Raw genomic sequence first — 17,087 nt, forward strand, 5'->3', positions numbered from 1 at the left:
ACGAGCTGTGGCATGATCAGACCATGTTCCTGTACAGTCAGACACAGCCATTACACAGCACATAGTAGGGCACATATATAAGATTATCTCAGCACAGATCTATTTTTTTAAATCACATCCAATTGTGGAACTTATTATTTTTCCAAGCTCTATTGATTAAAATGTACTTTCTTTATGAGACAACCCTTTTAAATAAGACAATGGTAGAAAACCTCTTGGAAACAAGTACATTGGAACCTCGGTTAACGAGTAACCCAGTTAGCGAGTATTTTGCTTAACGAGCAAAGCTTGCTGTAAATTTGTAACTCAGTTTACGAGCAAGCTTTGCTGTATGAGCAAAATACTCACCGCACACACTTCCGGTTCCGTACTTCCACCGCGCTCTAACCCACTCTTGCAGTCCACATATACACACACAAACAGGCACAAACACACAGAAACACTCACAAACATGCACGCGCACACACACACACACACACACACACACTTATTACCCACCTTACCTTCCGTTCCATCGCCAGCCTCATGGTTCTTGTAGTTTGCCGCTACAGGATGTGTATCGGTAACCATCACGATGAGGGAGGAACTTCCACTGTCAGCCGCTACTCAAAGGCAGCGCGCTGACCAATCAGAGGCAAGCAGCTCCTTCCTTTGACGTCAGCGCTCTGGCAGCAGAAGTTCCGGCATCGGTCGCGATGGTTACCCGATACACATCCTATACTGGCGAACTGCAAAAAGCAGGAGTCCGGTGATGAAACGGAAGATAAGGTGAGCATAATATGTGCGTGTTTGTGTGCGTTTGTACGTGTTTGTGTGTGTTTGTGCATGTGAGGTATGGCACAATAGGGGACCAGGATGGGACATTTAACTAACAAGTTGTGGAACGAATTGTCTGCATTGCAATGATTTCCTATGGGAAATCTTGCTTTGCTAGAGGAGTAACTTGGTTAACAAGCACATTCCTAGAACGGATTGTTCTCGTTAACCAAGGTTCCACTGTAATGACTTTTGTTTGACGTGCAGTTCACGTATAAAGCAACAGAATCCAAAAGTTACTGGTTGTGCACTTCTATCAACACACATATTTAAGTGCAATTATAAGAACCGAGCTAAGTTATACACTACCGTCATCAATCCTGCACTTATGTATTATGATTATCGGACAATAAAAGTCATAGCCAGTCATCTATCACTTTTTCATTCATCTTTGCTCTCTGCCATCTCTACTTGTAGAACAATGATGGAATCTGTTCTAAGATTATAATTAAAGCCACTTATCATGTCTCACTTCAACTGCTGCAAAATGTTCCTATTTGGCTTCCTAATAAACCATATGTTCCCACTCGAGTCTATTCAAAACATTGCGTCTATGCTCATCCATCTAAGGCACCGCAAGATGCCTGTCATCCCCCATAGAAATGTGTTCACCGGTTTTCTGTTATCGGTTACCTGTTTAGCCTATATCTAAAAGGTTGTAATTGCAATGTGTATCCTCAATAAACTTCTCACATTTTTTTTTAATTTCTTCTGTTTTTAGAACAAAAATTAACAAAAACTACAAAATACATAATTTTAATTTTCATTTTATGTGTTTATAGGGTTTGCCAGGCAGTCCAGGAGCAAAAGGAGTAGCTGGAGAGAAGGTAACATGGCTCTTTAATTACACTTGATGTTCCTTTCCATTTTGAAGGATTTCTCACTGTACATTTTATGTGTTACAACTGTTACTTTTGGCAGATCACTCTTGCTATCACATGTAATTTGTCTGTTGTTGATAGTTTATTAGCTAGAAATGATTTGGGCATTAGAAAGATGTTCAATCATTAAGGTTAACGACTCTTCCTGCAGACACGGAACCATTGATAGAAATGATCCAGAGGTAAAAATATAATGTATTCATCCAGTTTGAGTAATGTTATTTTTAACATGTGAGGCAGATTGGCTTTACCTGCAAAAAATGTTTTATTTATAGAGAGAAGCAATATGAAGTGATTACACGTGCCTGTAAATTGCAATTTGATTTCAGCAAACAACTCCTAGTCTTGATCACATTTCCACCTAGCTAGTAACTGCATTTCCCCAGGGACACTATGTAGTCAAAGTGGAATGACAAACCTGGGAGTAGCAACTAAATATCATCCTTGGGGATTTTATCCATGATACATGTATATGGAAGTCTTATGCTGGATTGAAGAGAATGTTGAGGGTCAGGGCTAGGGCTATTCACACAGCAAACCAGAGGACATGGGACTGCATGGAAGTGCATGGAGTCCATACAGCACAATGGTCACAGCCACGGGCACTCTGTGCATGCATAATGCACTCTGTATGGCACACTTTTATGTATATTCTTCCTTAGGGTGAATTTATTAAGACTTACATTTTTTATGCTGCAAATACTAAAAAGCTGTTTGGGGTATGATGTATACACATCTTAATAAACTAGGCATATCTCTTTCTCTGCAGTACAATTTGCCACAATTTCTGGCATAAATTGTATTAAATCTACCAGGCCCACTCCTGCTATTAAATTCTGCTAATTTTTGGGGTATTTGACCCAAATCTTCTCTTTAGGTATGCCTTCACCAATTGTCACGCTGTACAAAGGGCTAGTAAGACGTAGTACACCGTATTCCCCACTAGGTGGCAGCAGAGCAGTAAAGGAGTGTCAAAGTAACACTGTAACAGAAAGGAGGCTGAATTACAGCAGAGTAACTTCAGCAAGCAGTTCACAGGTGAACCACAAGGGGGCAATAGAGTAGTCAAGTAGTCAGGGTCAAGCCAGAAAAGTCATGTCACTGCAAAGGGAGGATCAAGATCAGGTCAGAAAACAGAATCGAAGTCGGATGCCGGAAGATCAGGTATGGAGAGGGAAACACAAAGTGCGCAGGGAACAGAAGACAAGACCAGAGGGTGAGGAGGCACAAACACGGGAAGGAGGAAGAACCGGGATAGGTAAACAAGTGATAGGAGCAGGAAATCCAGGACTGGGACATACTCACAAATGGTGGAGGGTACAGGTCAGGGCACGGTAACAAGGAGTCAGATTAAACAGGAAATCTCACCAGAACCAGTCACAGGCTTCAGAGCAAAACTATAACCAGCACAGGAATGCAGGTTCATAGACCAGATATAGTGTCTCCTGAAACCAGAACGAGGCTGATGGGAGTTAACCTCTGACATGACCAGGGCGGGTCTGGGGAAACTCTGGAGCGGGGAATACCGGTCTTGGATCATGACACCAATTTTATCCTCTTCTCGATCTATGATCTACTGGTATGTCATAGGACATTTTGCTTCCTTTGATGTGGGTTCCCATGCCGAGCCCGCATCTTTCCCTGCACATGTTGGTTCATCTGATCAGCTGACATGTGCCTCTAACAGCGGTGGACAGATAGGAGATCTGCCTGCAGCTGTTAACTAGTTAAATCACACTGTCAATCTCTGACAGCGGGATTTAACACGAGCCTGTGGGGAGCATTCCATTCCCCACTCATATCGGCAGCTCCGTGACGTGATCAAAGGGCGCCGATGAGTTGTCATGACAGCCGGGGGTCAGCTGATGACAATCTCCCTATGAAGGCTGACTATAAGCAGGCATTCATAGTAAGCCGTTATTTCTGCTGTACGAAGCAGAGATGATGTACTGCTCTGTTCAGCACAAACTATGGGAAGATCACAGCTTCAAGTCCCTTAAGGGGACAAGTAAAAACAGTAAAAAGTGGGAAAAAAAAGATTTTTAAAATATGGAAAAAAAATAAAAAAACCACAAATGAGCAAACCCCCCCCCCCGTTACTCCATTGAAATATATTTGGTATCGCTGCTTTTAATAAAGCCCTGTCTATCAAAATATAAAATAAGTTAACCTGATCAGCAAGCAACCTAACAAAAAAAAAAATTAAAAACGCCAGAATTATGTTTTTGTGACCACCATAACATTGTAACAAAATGCAATAAGAGGCAGTCAAAACATCGCATGTACCTAAAAATGGTATAATTAAAAACGTCAGCTCAGGACACAAAAAAACAAACCATAACATCACCAGATAATGAAAAATAAGAATGTTACAGTTCTTGGAAAATGGTGACAAAGGTGCCATTTTTTTTTCAAATTACCAATTTTTTTCACCAATTAAGTAAAAAATAAGCTTTACATGTTTGGTATCTACGTATTCATACGGGCCTGAAGAATCATATTACCAGGTCAGTTTTACCATAAAGTTAACTTGATAAAAAAAAAAAACAAAAAACAAATGTGGAATTGCAGCTTTGGATTTCTTACTCTCTAATCTTTCTTGTATTTTCTAGGGAACCTCCGGTTCTCCAGGTGTCGCTGGATTAATGGGAAAATCTGGTAAACCTGTAAGATTTAATTTAGTTTTCTGTAGTTTTTTTCACATTTAATACTGACCTTATACCAACACAAGAAAAATAATATCCTCAGCTCATTAATATCTATAAGAAATAAATCCCCAGGAGTGCATATGCTCAAGTGGAGCTTCTTTTAGATACATTTGTGGCATCTGCCATTTATACTCTTACAAAGCTGATGACCATCTGTTTGTATGTCTGTAGGGTGATCAAGGACCTCAAGGGGAAGTCGGTCCCAGAGGACCTGTTGGACCTTCAGTAAGTAAACAATCTTGGAAATTATTCAGTTACACAATATTGTATATTAAAACACTTATTAGTTATATAGTCCAAGTGATCGGAAGGTCACAACACATGACTGCTGACCATGATGTATTAAAAATAGTATAATATGCCCCGAGAAAGACAACTGACAATCGGCTTTTAGGTAGGAACTATTTTTATGTTGTATTTTATTATTATTATTGTTATTATTATTATTATTATTATTATTATTTATTTATGGAGCACCATTGATTCCATGGTGCTGTACATGAGAAGGGGTTACATACAGAATACATATACAAGTTACAATAGACAGACTAGTACAGAGGGAAGAGGGCCCTGCCGTTGCGGGCTTACATTCTAACATTATATACATTATATTTTGGACTTTAATGAAATGTGCCAGAATTTGGTGCAATTATTTTAGGCTTTAGCCATTACACCACATTCCTTTCCAACGGCTGCTTTTTGTACCACTGGGCCCCTTCTCCTATAGGCAATGGTAATTTCCACACTCTCTTCTTCTGGATCCCTAGACAGCCCAGTGAATCCCATCCTTCATATACTGGTACAAGTGGACTTTTGCAAGAAGAAAGAATTTTCATGTGATATTTAGTATAATACATTGTGATAAGTTGCAAACTTTTTTCAGAACTTGGGGATATGTAAAAATATATACCGTACATTTTTTTGGCATTTTCACGATAATTTTAGCCAGCTCCACCAAAATAGGACATGATGGGGCTGAAGGGTAGCATAATGCCAAATCTTGTCTAATTGTCAATAAGCTGTCATTTACCTTACGACATAAATCTTACACTAGTCACAGACTGGAGCAGTATATTTGGCGTAGAGCATGCCACTTTTCAGACACCCCAGATTCATTAATAGTCAAGTGCCCCTTAATGAATCATGTACCTCTAACGCCAGAATGCTCATTCATTAAGACTAGCATGAACGATCAGTCAGTGGTGGAGGAGGGATATACAGAGTTAAATATGGAGGACTACATAACAAAAGGTTTACTAGTGATAATCTCCTGCTGACAACACAATGATTTTATCAAAGACCCAGTAAGTGACACATCACTGGAATCCGAGTCCCTTTCTCTACAGTATACTACTCTCAGATTAGGTGGCAAAAACTTGGTGACAAATTACCTTCAAATCTGGAAATAGTTATCCCTTCCCATACATTATTTGACATGACAATAGAACTCTATGTAAACGTAGACATGCACCGTAGATGATGCTCAGCCAAAATAGCTACTCTTCCTGAATCCCCATACACATGCGCACTTAGCTAATCCTAGCATATTCATAAAGGGGTTCCTTGTCATTTTTATTTTTATTACCAATGGGAAGCAATCCTGATAACAAAGCAAGTAATCTATACTTACTACCAGAATTTGTGCCCTGCTCCAGGGTTGCCACTTTGATGGCCTCCAATGTACAGGAAATGATGACATCCCAACCACCATTCTTCTGACCCTGCATCCAATTAGAGGCCTCGGTGGTCAGACGATTGGTGGTCATGAAATCCCCACTTGTGATTGGTGGAGATCATTTAAATGGCAGGGCTAGAGCATGAAGTAGAAAGTGCCCTATCAATATATCAATGCCCTTGGACCGCATCTTCCAAGTATACTGACACATCTCCAGTGCGTCCTTCCAACCTGATTTGTATATGGCTTCCATGCTAGATTTTTCATGACTTGAACATTGGATCTCTATAAAAAAGTATCATTTTTTTAGGAACATTTGCATCTATACAGCCATATCACTAATCTTATGCATACAATGTACTGACAGGTTCCCTTTAATAGAAAGAGGAAAGTTATATATCTTTGGTGGCAGCTTATCTCCCACAAGAACATAGGTTGGATTTTTGTTTCCTCTAATGTTTTCTATTTGGGAAAAGTCAGGACACCCCACATGCAGTCAGTACAATTGTCAGTTTACCGTTCTGTCTCAAAAATAAAATATACCACAAACATATAATACAAGATAAGTAAAACAAGTTATTTCCAGATATTCAGCTTCTTATCTGCAGCGTTGGAGGTTTGTTCTTTGTGTGCTGATACGTTGGTGCCCAGATATGAACAGAACAGCCATGTAGAAAGTTGATAGTACCTTTGCACATTTTTTATTTAATGGGTATCTTATTATTTATCTACATTATTTGGTATACAGTCAGATTGATCACAAATTATAAGTGTATATTCTTACAATAGAAAAAGTGGAAGTGTATTTTTACAATAACTATTTAAAGTTTTCAAATAAAGTGACATTATGCTGATAATGCACTAACTGTCAGAATGAAGAAAATCTTGCTATTGCCGATGTTAGAGATTGTGATCCATGAAATGTATTAGAACGTTATCTAATAATCGCAGTATTTTTGGCGTGACAGATTCCTTCTTACTAACTGGGTCTCTGCACAGGCTGCCACATGGCCAGCTCAACCACATTCTCTTAAAGGGAACCTGTCATGTTGTATATGTAAACAAGGAGAACAAAGAAGAAAAATGGCACAAGAATAATTTGCAAAGTAAATTTTATTGAAAATATTCTTTAAAATATTTAGTATCAAAACAGTCAATTGATCAAAACATTTGCAAAGAGAATGGAAAAAATGAAGTCACAGAGGTATGGATGGATAAAACGTAGATATGGTAAGGAACACATTGGAAATAACCAAAACCATACCATCACTCATGTAATAATACCAAAATAATTAAGAATTTTGTATGAACCAGGTAGGTGGCTTCAATATGTAAAACCCAACCAAAAGGTATGAAGATAGGAGACCAATGGTTATTAGTTATAATAGGGCCAAAGGCACATAATGGTCAGAACAGGTCTCATATCATGAAGTATACCCAAAACATCACAAGAATGACCTATACTAAATATTTTAAAGAATATTTTTCAATAAAATTTACTTTGTTTGCAAATTATTCTTGTGTCATTTTTCTTCTTTGTTCTCTTTGTTTATAATGTCTTGTTTTGAAGTTGGCACCCCTCCTGTGGGAACCTGTGGAGCGTATCCCTCAGTGTATAATTAATGTAGCCATGTATTTATTGTTTACAATGTTGTATATGTAGTCCAAACTGTGGACAGCGTGGCATTGGGAAGGAGAAGCTGCACTCAAAGAGTTATAGATTTGTTGGAAAACATTCATAACTTGTATTTTATTCACTGGAATCTCTGCTGTTTGTGTTCATATGAATCCAGTTAATAGTCCTATTAAGTGAATGACAGCTATTTCTGCATACAGCCATAGAATCATAGAAAAGTAGAGTTGCAAAGGGACTTCAAGGTCCATCGAGTCCAACCCCCTGCAAGTGCAGGCTTTACTAAATCATCCCAGCTATATGTTTATCCAGTTTCCACTTGAAAATTTCCATTGATGGAGATAGCTCACTACTTCATGTGGTAGCCTGTTCCACTCTCTGACTGCCTTCCTACAGGGAAGACTGTCAATCACTGAAAAGGACCACCCACTGGACTCATATACATTCAAACTACAGGGATTTCATTGAATAAAATGAAAATTTTACTAATAATTTCCCCACAACATATAAATCTGATTGGTTCCTCCTACTTTATAATGTCCTGCTTGCTGACTGATCAGATAGGATTTCCAGCATGACACATAATAAAAGGCTGGGGCTTTGGTAACTTTGTTCTTTTCATCCTTTTGAGTAGAACCCCTCTAATTATGATTAGGGATGATCGAATACCTCGAATATTCAGCTTCGCGAATATTTGCCAAATAGGTTGACGCTATTCGACTATTCGCGAATATTCAATGCGCAATGTTGGTCTATGGGAAACCCGAATAACAACTATTTGGAACTATTCGGGCTTCCTATAGACTTATATTGCGCATCGAATATTCGCATAGCGGCGACCTATTCATCGGATATTCGCAAAGGATATTTGAGGTATTCGATCATCCCTAATAATGATGTGATACTCGTGATTGTGTTTTATTTGGAATTTATCAGAATGTAACCTTGGTATACCGCTTATGTATATTATTTATCTGTTTTGTTCTTTTAATTAAGGGTGACAGGGGCGAGTCAGGTCCTGTAGGCCCACCTGGACCACCTGGAAAACTAGTAAGTAAAAACATATTTAAGCTGAGAGTTTTTGATAATGAAAAAAAACATATATATACTGTATATTCTGTTGAAGCACTAAGAAAGACATCTGAAAAATCTGAATATCCTAAAAATGCTACAAATACAGGCCGGTTGGAATAATTACATAAAGCAATGAACTTCAGGGAAAGAAATCATTGCGAGATTCTGAGCAGCAAAGTGAAAAGATGTTCTCTGGAAGTAATGAGCATGGCTATGAATGCCCTCTTTCTATGCAGCCTGGCCAGTATTTACATAGCAGCGGCACAGAGGGTCCTGTTTGAAAGAATGCACTGTTCATAAGGAATGTAAACCTTGGGGATTGTAGCTCGCAAGGGAAGCCAAGAATAAACAGTCATCACTGTCATTTCCTTTTTGCTTATTTAAAATAATACAATTTGCATTTGAAGAACAACACAGTATCGACTTTATGTGCTAAAGAATTAATGTCAGTATTTTTTTTAAAGGGTCCACGAGGCGATCCTGGCTTTTTAGGTCTGCCTGGCCCCTCTGGCCTTCCAGGAGTTAAAGGTGACAGGGTAAGTATTATGTCAATGAAGTTACTAAGTGTTTATACACTTCACAACTAGATCCTTGTGACAATGTTATACATGTGAAAATAAACTAATATTAAAAATAAATATATGAATGCTTAAATCGATGCGCTGGAATCGAGATGTGTACATAAAGTCTTAAAATCCTAACTTAATATGACCATATGTGAGCATGTATATGAGCGATCGCTGCAGACTGCGGCATATGACAGTTTACACTACAGCAAGTGGCAAATGCAAAATAAAATCTCTGACACTTTTAACAAAGGGATATCTTCCTGCTGGCTAGACAGCAAGTAACAACTAGGGCATGTAATTAACAGAATGAGAAGGAGCACTTCTTGGCCAGAAATGTATAATTGAGGTAGAACTGGAACATTTGCAAATTATGCAGAGATAATGATAACGGTGAACATAACCATTGAAATTCTTCCAATTATGTGTCTGCGTACATCAAGGCAGTAGAGCTTAAGTATTAGGAAAAAGCAAATGTTGAGCCTTCAGTTAGATATGCCATTTTGTATGATGAAAATGTTGATATCTGAACTTAATATTTTCACAGAGGACAAATTGGCACCTTATATACCAAGAAGGGGTTTGACTGAATTGTAAATATAATTTTCATCTTTCATGTGTTCAGTTGTTTTTTCATTACTATTCTCTAGGTCCATATGGTATCAATTACGGCTTTCTGTTTATAAGAAAGTAATAGTTACTGTATATGGGAATATTCCAGCTCTGGATAAAGTTATTTAAGTATGTAAAAGGTACTTAGAAATAATTTATTTAATAGTACTATAAATGTTCACAGTCATAAATACAGATGCTACTTTATTTTTTATTTTTTACCTCTACTACCTGTCACGGCATATGAAATAACAGAACAGGGGCTCCTAGGCTGACCCACAGACTTGAGACCCTGTGCTCTCCCTTATCTTAGAGGTAGGCTTGATGGTAGCCAGGTCTGAGCCCCCAGCGTAACCCTGACTCCAGTCTGAGCTCTGATCTTACTCCCCTCTCCTCCACCTATGGGGCAGTCTGGAAACACAATAACGAAACCCCACAGAAATGACACGGATAAGAGAGATTGAAAACTCGTACACACAGCACTCAAACACAAAGGAGTAATTATATGTGTGCAGAGGAATAGAGAAGAAGGAAGGAAGTAAACGCACAACAGGGGAACTTCCACACCACACAAAATCGCAACTACAGATCATCATGATTTGGATTATCATTATGACTGGAATTACTGGAGCTAAGTTGAAGCTATTATTGGTGCTGCGTAGAAAGCTCCAGAATCTTATATAGGGATGAGACAGCTGTGATTGGTAATTAGCAACCTGAGCTCCTAGCAGTGTTCCCCAGGTCAGCAGGAATTAACTGCTGCAGGACTAAGGAACAGAGCACATGAAACAGCTGATGCCCAGCTCTAGCTGAACAATTAAAAGACATCAGTTTGCCTGTAAGGCTCTGCAGTGTGAACAGAGCCTGACGCCTCTGTGACACCTAATGAGTCTGGACCTGAACACTGCATGACACTACTTTTGGCACAAGTAGCTGGACCGTATTTAATAAGAGTGGATCTATTCAGATGTATTGGACCTTCTTCTTTGGGCTATACAGCTGTTGTTGTTTTACCAGTGATCCAAAGTCTGTGCCTTTTCACAAGTTATTGCCCATTTGATTTAGTATTTTCGCCATCAAACTCTGTAGAGGTTAAAGAGGCACTCTAAAGTTTGAAAATTATTCTAGATCTACAGCATCAGGAATAACTTTTGGATCGCTGGTTTTCACAATCCTGTGGCCCCCACTGATCTCAAGCACCAGGACTCTAAAGAGCCCCGGCTGAATGGAGAGGATGTCGATCATGCACATTGCCGTTTCATTCATTCTAATGGGAATATCAAAGATGAGCTGAGCACAGATCTTGGCAATCTCTAGCACTCCCAGTAATAGTGAATGGAGCAGTAGTGCGCATGACCGACCACTGCTTCATTCAGCTGCAGCTCTTCAGAACCCCATTTCTAAGGATCTCTGGGAACTACAGCAGATGAACACCCAGGGATTAGAAAGTTATCCCCTATCCCATGGGTAAGAGATATCTTTCAAACTTTAGAATACCATTTTAAGTAATTGATTAGCATTTTATGAGTCTTCCGACAAATAAACTGCAATTCATAAGTACAAAAGGTTGATAAAAACTAATATCTCTAAATTTCAAACCTAGAGTTGTTTTAGCTTTACCCTCCAGCTGTTCCTATGGTTCAGTGTTTCTGAAAACAAAGTTTCTATTGTCCATTATACATCTTAACATCTTGCATCACTGGTTGACCTCATGAGTTAGGTGAATGTCTTCACTTCATTCCATGTTCTCTACCAGCAGATGTGATTTGAAGTTTTTTATGCACATTATTTTAGATTTACAGAAAATGTGGAAATGCATATATATACACGTGTATATATATATATACACAGTACAGACCAACAGTTTGGACACACCTTCTCATTCAAAGAGTTTTCTTTATTTTCATGACTCTGAAAATTGTAGATTCACATTGAAGTCATCAAAACTATGAATTAACACATGTGGAATGAAATACTTAACAAAAAAGTGTGAAACAACTGAACATATATGTCTTATATTCTAGGTTCTTCAAAGTAGCCACCTTTTGCTTTGATTACTGCTTTGCACACTCTTGGCATTCTCTTGATGAGCTTCGAGATGTAGTCACCAGAAATGGTCTTCCAACAGTCTTGAAGGAGTTCCCAGAGATGCTTAGCACTTGTTGGCCCTTTTGCCTTCACTCTGCGGTCCAGCTCACCCCAAACCATCTTAATTGGGTTCAGGTCTGGTGACTGTGGAGGCCAGGTCATCTGGCGCAGCACTCCATCACTCTCCTTCTTAGTCAAATAGCCCTTACACAGCTTGGAGGTGTGTTTGGGATTATTGTCCTGTTGAAATATAAATGATGGTCCAACTAAACACAAACCAGATGGAATAGCACGCCGCTGCAAGATGCTGTGGTAGCCATGCTGGTTCAGTATGCCTTCAATTTTCAATAAATCCCCAACAGTGTCACCAACAAAGCACCCCCACAACATCACACCTCCTCCTCCATGCTTCACAGTGGGAACTAGGCATGTAGAGTCCATCCGTTCACCTTTTCTGCGTCACACAAAGACATGGTGGTTAGATCCAAAGATCTCAAATTTGGACTCATAAGACCAAAGCACATAATTCCACTGGTCTAATGTCCATCCATTGTGTTCTTTAGCCCAAACAAGTCTCTTCTGCTTGTTGCCTGTCCTTAGCAGTGGTTTCCTAGCAGCTATTTTACCATGAAAGCCTGCTGCACAAAATCTCCTCTTAACAGTTGTGCTAGAGATGTGTCTGCTGCTAGAACTCTGTGTGGCATTGACCTGGTCTCTAATTTGAGCTGCTATTAACCTGCGATTTCTGAGGCTGGTGACTCAGATAAACTTATCCTCAGCAGCAGAGGTGACTCTTGGTCTTCCTTTCTTGGGGCCGTCCTCATGTGAGCCAGTTTCTTTGTAGCATTTGATGGTTTTTGCCACAGCACTTGGGGACACTTTCAAAGTTTTCCCAATTTTTCGGACTGACAGACCTTCATTTCTTAAAGTAATGATGGCCACTTGTTTCTCTTTACTTAGCTGCTTTTTTCTTGCCATAATACAAATTCTAACAGTCTGTTGAGTAGGACTATCAGCTGTGTATCTACCAGACCTCTGCACAACACAACTGATGGTCCCAACCTCATTTATAAGGCAAGAAATCCCACTTATTAAACCTGACAGGGCACACCTGTGAAGTGAAAACCATTTACGGTGACTACCTCTTGAAGCTCCTCAAGAGAATGCCAAGAGTGTGCAAAGCAGTAATCAAAGCAAAAGGTGGCTAGTTTGAAGAACCTAGAATATAAGACATATTTTCAGTTGTTTCACATTTTTTTGTTAAGTATTTCATTCCACATGTGCTAATTCATAGTTTTGATGCCTTCAATGTGAATCTACAGTTTTCAGAGTCATGAAAATAAAGAAAACGCTTTGAATGAGGTGTGTCCAAACTTTTGTTCTGTACTGTGTATGTATATATATATATATATATATATATATATACATTTTTATATATATATATAAAAATATAGAAAGCAATTTTATAAAGGGGTTGTTTGAGACCGATATTGATGGTATGCACCAACCAGCTGATGGCCCTGGAAGTGCACAATGTAGAATGCCAGAACAACACAGCTAGTTTGTTCATGGTCTAGTGGCTGTTTTTGGGTACTGCAACTCAGGTTCTATTGAAATAAAAGGGACTTGAGCTGCAGTAAACTCTATCCTCCAGGCGGTCACAGCACCATTTATCAGTTGACTAGTAGGAGTACCTAGTGTTTCACCCCTACCCATCAGATAAATGGGTTATAAATGGTACATTCTCTAAATGGGCTATAGTCAGCAGTGGGGTACCGCAGGGATCTGTGCTAGGACCAATTCTTTTCAATCTCTTTATTAATGATCTTGTGGATGGGATTGATAGTAAAGTGTCAGTCTTTGCTGATGACACCAAACTATGTAGAATATTAAAAACTGACCTTGATAGAACAATATTTCAAAACAATCTGGATAAGATGTCAGAATGGGCAGATACTTGGCAAATGAGATTTAATGTTGATAAATGTAAAGTAATGCACCTAGGATGGAGTCACCCTATAGCTGCGAATACATTAAATGGAAGTAAACTCAGGACTACAGAACAGGAGAAGGACTTGGGTATTCTGGTTACAAGTAAGCTGAGGAGCAGCACTCAATGTCAAGCAGCAGCTGCTAAAGCAAACAAGATGTTAGGGTGTATAAAAAGAGAGATTAGATCCCGTGATCCCAACGTATTGTTACCTTTCTATATATCACTTGTAAGGCCACATCTAGAATATGGGATCCAGTTTTGGGCTCCACATTTTAAAAAGGACATCCAGAAGTTAGAGTCAGTTCAAAGGCGGGTAACTAGACTACTACAAGGAATGGAAGGCCTCCCACATGATGAGAGGCTGAAAAAGTTAGATTTGTTTAGCTTATTCTTTGACTTATTCCTTCCAAAGACAATACTAAGAACCAGGGGGCATTCACTGTGAGTGGAAGAAATGCGATTCTGGCAGCTAAATGGGAAAGGGTTCTTTACAGTTAGAGCAGTCAGACTGTGGAATGCCCTACTACAAAAGGTAGTAATGGCAGATACTAGAACGGCTTTTAATAAAGGGCTGGATGATTTCCTCAGTACACACAACAGTGTTGGTTATAAATGAATTAATGACAAAATATATAATTGATGGAGGAAGGTTGAACTAGATGGACCTAGGTCTTTTTTCAACCTATGTAACTATGTAACTATGATATTGTTGACCTCTCCTTAGGATAAATCATTAATATATCAGTCCTAGACAACCACTTTAATCATATAGAGTAGCAGCTAGAAAGTAGTAAAGATGATATTAGCTTATAATAAATCATAATTATATTAAAGTCCAATTGTGCAGTTGTTTCCTACACAGATAACATATGAGGGTGAAATACTTTTATATAAAAGACGTCAAATGTAAACTTCTTTGATTTAAATCATTTTTGCATTACCGACTGATTTGATTTAGTAATTATGACAATAACAACTCAGTGGGTATATTTTTTTTTTACAATTTTAATATATCATAAGGATGTGAATTAGGGGCATCCCCTGCTAAGAATCAAATTGAAATCAAAATCAAAAAGCCTTAAAAAGCATTAAGCTTATTCATTTTTCTTATCAAAGAACCTGCCACTGGCCAGTTTGTTTCACAAGAGTCAGATTATTTATTTATGTTTTTTTTTTACAAAGGTCACATTAATATGTTTGTAAACTAGATTTATAAACTTTTTTTGATAAAAATGCTTTATGGACAGTGGCATACCATCAATGGTGGCAAACCATACTGCCGCTATGGGGCCCGTGAGTCAGGGGGGCCAGTGACAGAGCCAATACTAGCTCCTCTGCCGGTCACATATTCAACTGTATCGGCAGACACCAAAAAAAGTTGAAAGCAATGATGACAAAGAGAAAGCGCTCCGCTGTTCGCTCCCTTCTTCATCATTTACTCGCTGTCTCTGCACTCTGATGTGTTAGCACATCAGGTGCGATGACATCATTACTATATTCCTGCTGTGCCGATACCAGACACTAGAGCAGAAGGGAAACGATGGGAGGTAAGTATTTATTTATTGTTTTTAATTCAATGAATACACTGGTGGCCAAATGACTAGGGGGTGTGCATTATAAGATGAAGCGGACTATATGATACATTATAATATATGGAAGACTATGGGGAGTGCATTATAATATATGGAGGACTACGGGGTGCATTATAATATATGGAGGAAATGGGGGGCACATTAAAATATATGGAAGATTATGGGGGCTGCATTATATGATATAGAGGACTATGCGGTGCATTATAATATATAGAGGACAATGGGGAGAGCATTAAAATATATGGAGGACTATGGAGTACATTATAATATATGGAGGACGGGGGGTGCTTTATACTATATGAAGGACTATGGGGAGGGCATTATAATATATGGAGGACTATGGGGGGTGCATTATATCATATGGAGGTCTATGCAGAGCATTATAATATATGGATGACAATAGGGAGGGCATTATAGAATATGGAAGACTATCGGGTGCCTTATAATATATATGGAAAACAATGGGGAGTGCATAATAATATATGGAAAACTATGGGGGGGGGCATTATACGAAATGGAGGACTATGGAGTGTACATTATATTATATGGAGGACTGTGTGGTGCATTATATTAAATAGAATACTATGGGGAGGCCATAGTAATATATGGAGGACTATGGGGTGCATTATAATATATATAGGACTATGGGGGAATGATTATATGATATGGAAGACTATGGGGTGTGCATTAATATATATGGAGGTCTATAGGGGTGCATTGTATCATATGGAGTATTGCCAGAATGTAGCCAGTCAACGAGGGAGCAGGAAGAGAGGTGTGAGGACAGTTCAAGATGGACATGCTGTTCCAGGAGTTTTGAGGCATAGGGGAGAAGTGATATGGGCAATAGTTTAAAGGGAACCTGTCATCAGAAATGTGGCTTTCAACCTAAATGTTTCCCCCTCTGCAGCTCCTGGGCTGCATTCTAGTAAGCTTTCTATACTTTTTGTGCCCCCCTTTAAACCAAAATAAATACTTTATAAAACTGTACCTTTCGGTTTGAAAATCTTCTAAATTATCCATGGGGGCGTGCCGTGTGGCGTCCGTTGCTGTATCTTACGCCATCCCCCATGCTCCAAATCATCCCTCAGAACGCCGCCCACAGCGCCCGAGGTCCCGTGCACGCCGGGACACCTAGTGACGTGGTCGCAGGCACAAGAGTATGGGCGGCGCTGTGATTGCATCGCAAGTGCCCGCCCATACTCTCGTGCCCGCCCTTTCCCCACTGCCTCCAGCGTTCTGCGCCGGCCCGATGTCACCTCCTTCCCATCGTACCCTGCAGCAGGAAATAGATGGGAGGAGCGGAGCAGGCCACTACAGGAGAAACGGAGAGGATCTGAGCAACGTACAGAGGGGAGAGCGCGCCCACGAGAGTATGGGCGGGCACTTGCGATGCAATCACAGCGCCGTCCATACTCTCGTGCCTGCGACCACGTCACTAGGTGTCCC

General features: G+C 39.5%; 1 protein-coding gene across 1 annotated transcript in view; it reads left to right on the forward strand.

Annotated features, from left to right (window-relative positions):
- COL9A1 (collagen type IX alpha 1 chain) overlaps nt 1-17,087 on the forward strand; it is a 287,994-nt gene that overhangs the window by 208,504 nt on the left and 62,403 nt on the right. The window contains exons 26-30 of the mRNA XM_075338439.1: nt 1,599-1,643; nt 4,310-4,363; nt 4,577-4,630; nt 8,710-8,763; nt 9,252-9,323. Of these exons, the coding sequence (XP_075194554.1) occupies nt 1,599-1,643; nt 4,310-4,363; nt 4,577-4,630; nt 8,710-8,763; nt 9,252-9,323 (279 nt within the window). The remainder of the gene's footprint in view (nt 1-1,598; nt 1,644-4,309; nt 4,364-4,576; nt 4,631-8,709; nt 8,764-9,251; nt 9,324-17,087) is intronic.

The sequence above is a fragment of the Anomaloglossus baeobatrachus genome, chromosome 3, assembly GCF_048569485.1.
Source record: "Anomaloglossus baeobatrachus isolate aAnoBae1 chromosome 3, aAnoBae1.hap1, whole genome shotgun sequence".
In the NCBI taxonomy this organism is placed as follows: domain Eukaryota; kingdom Metazoa; phylum Chordata; class Amphibia; order Anura; family Aromobatidae; genus Anomaloglossus; species Anomaloglossus baeobatrachus.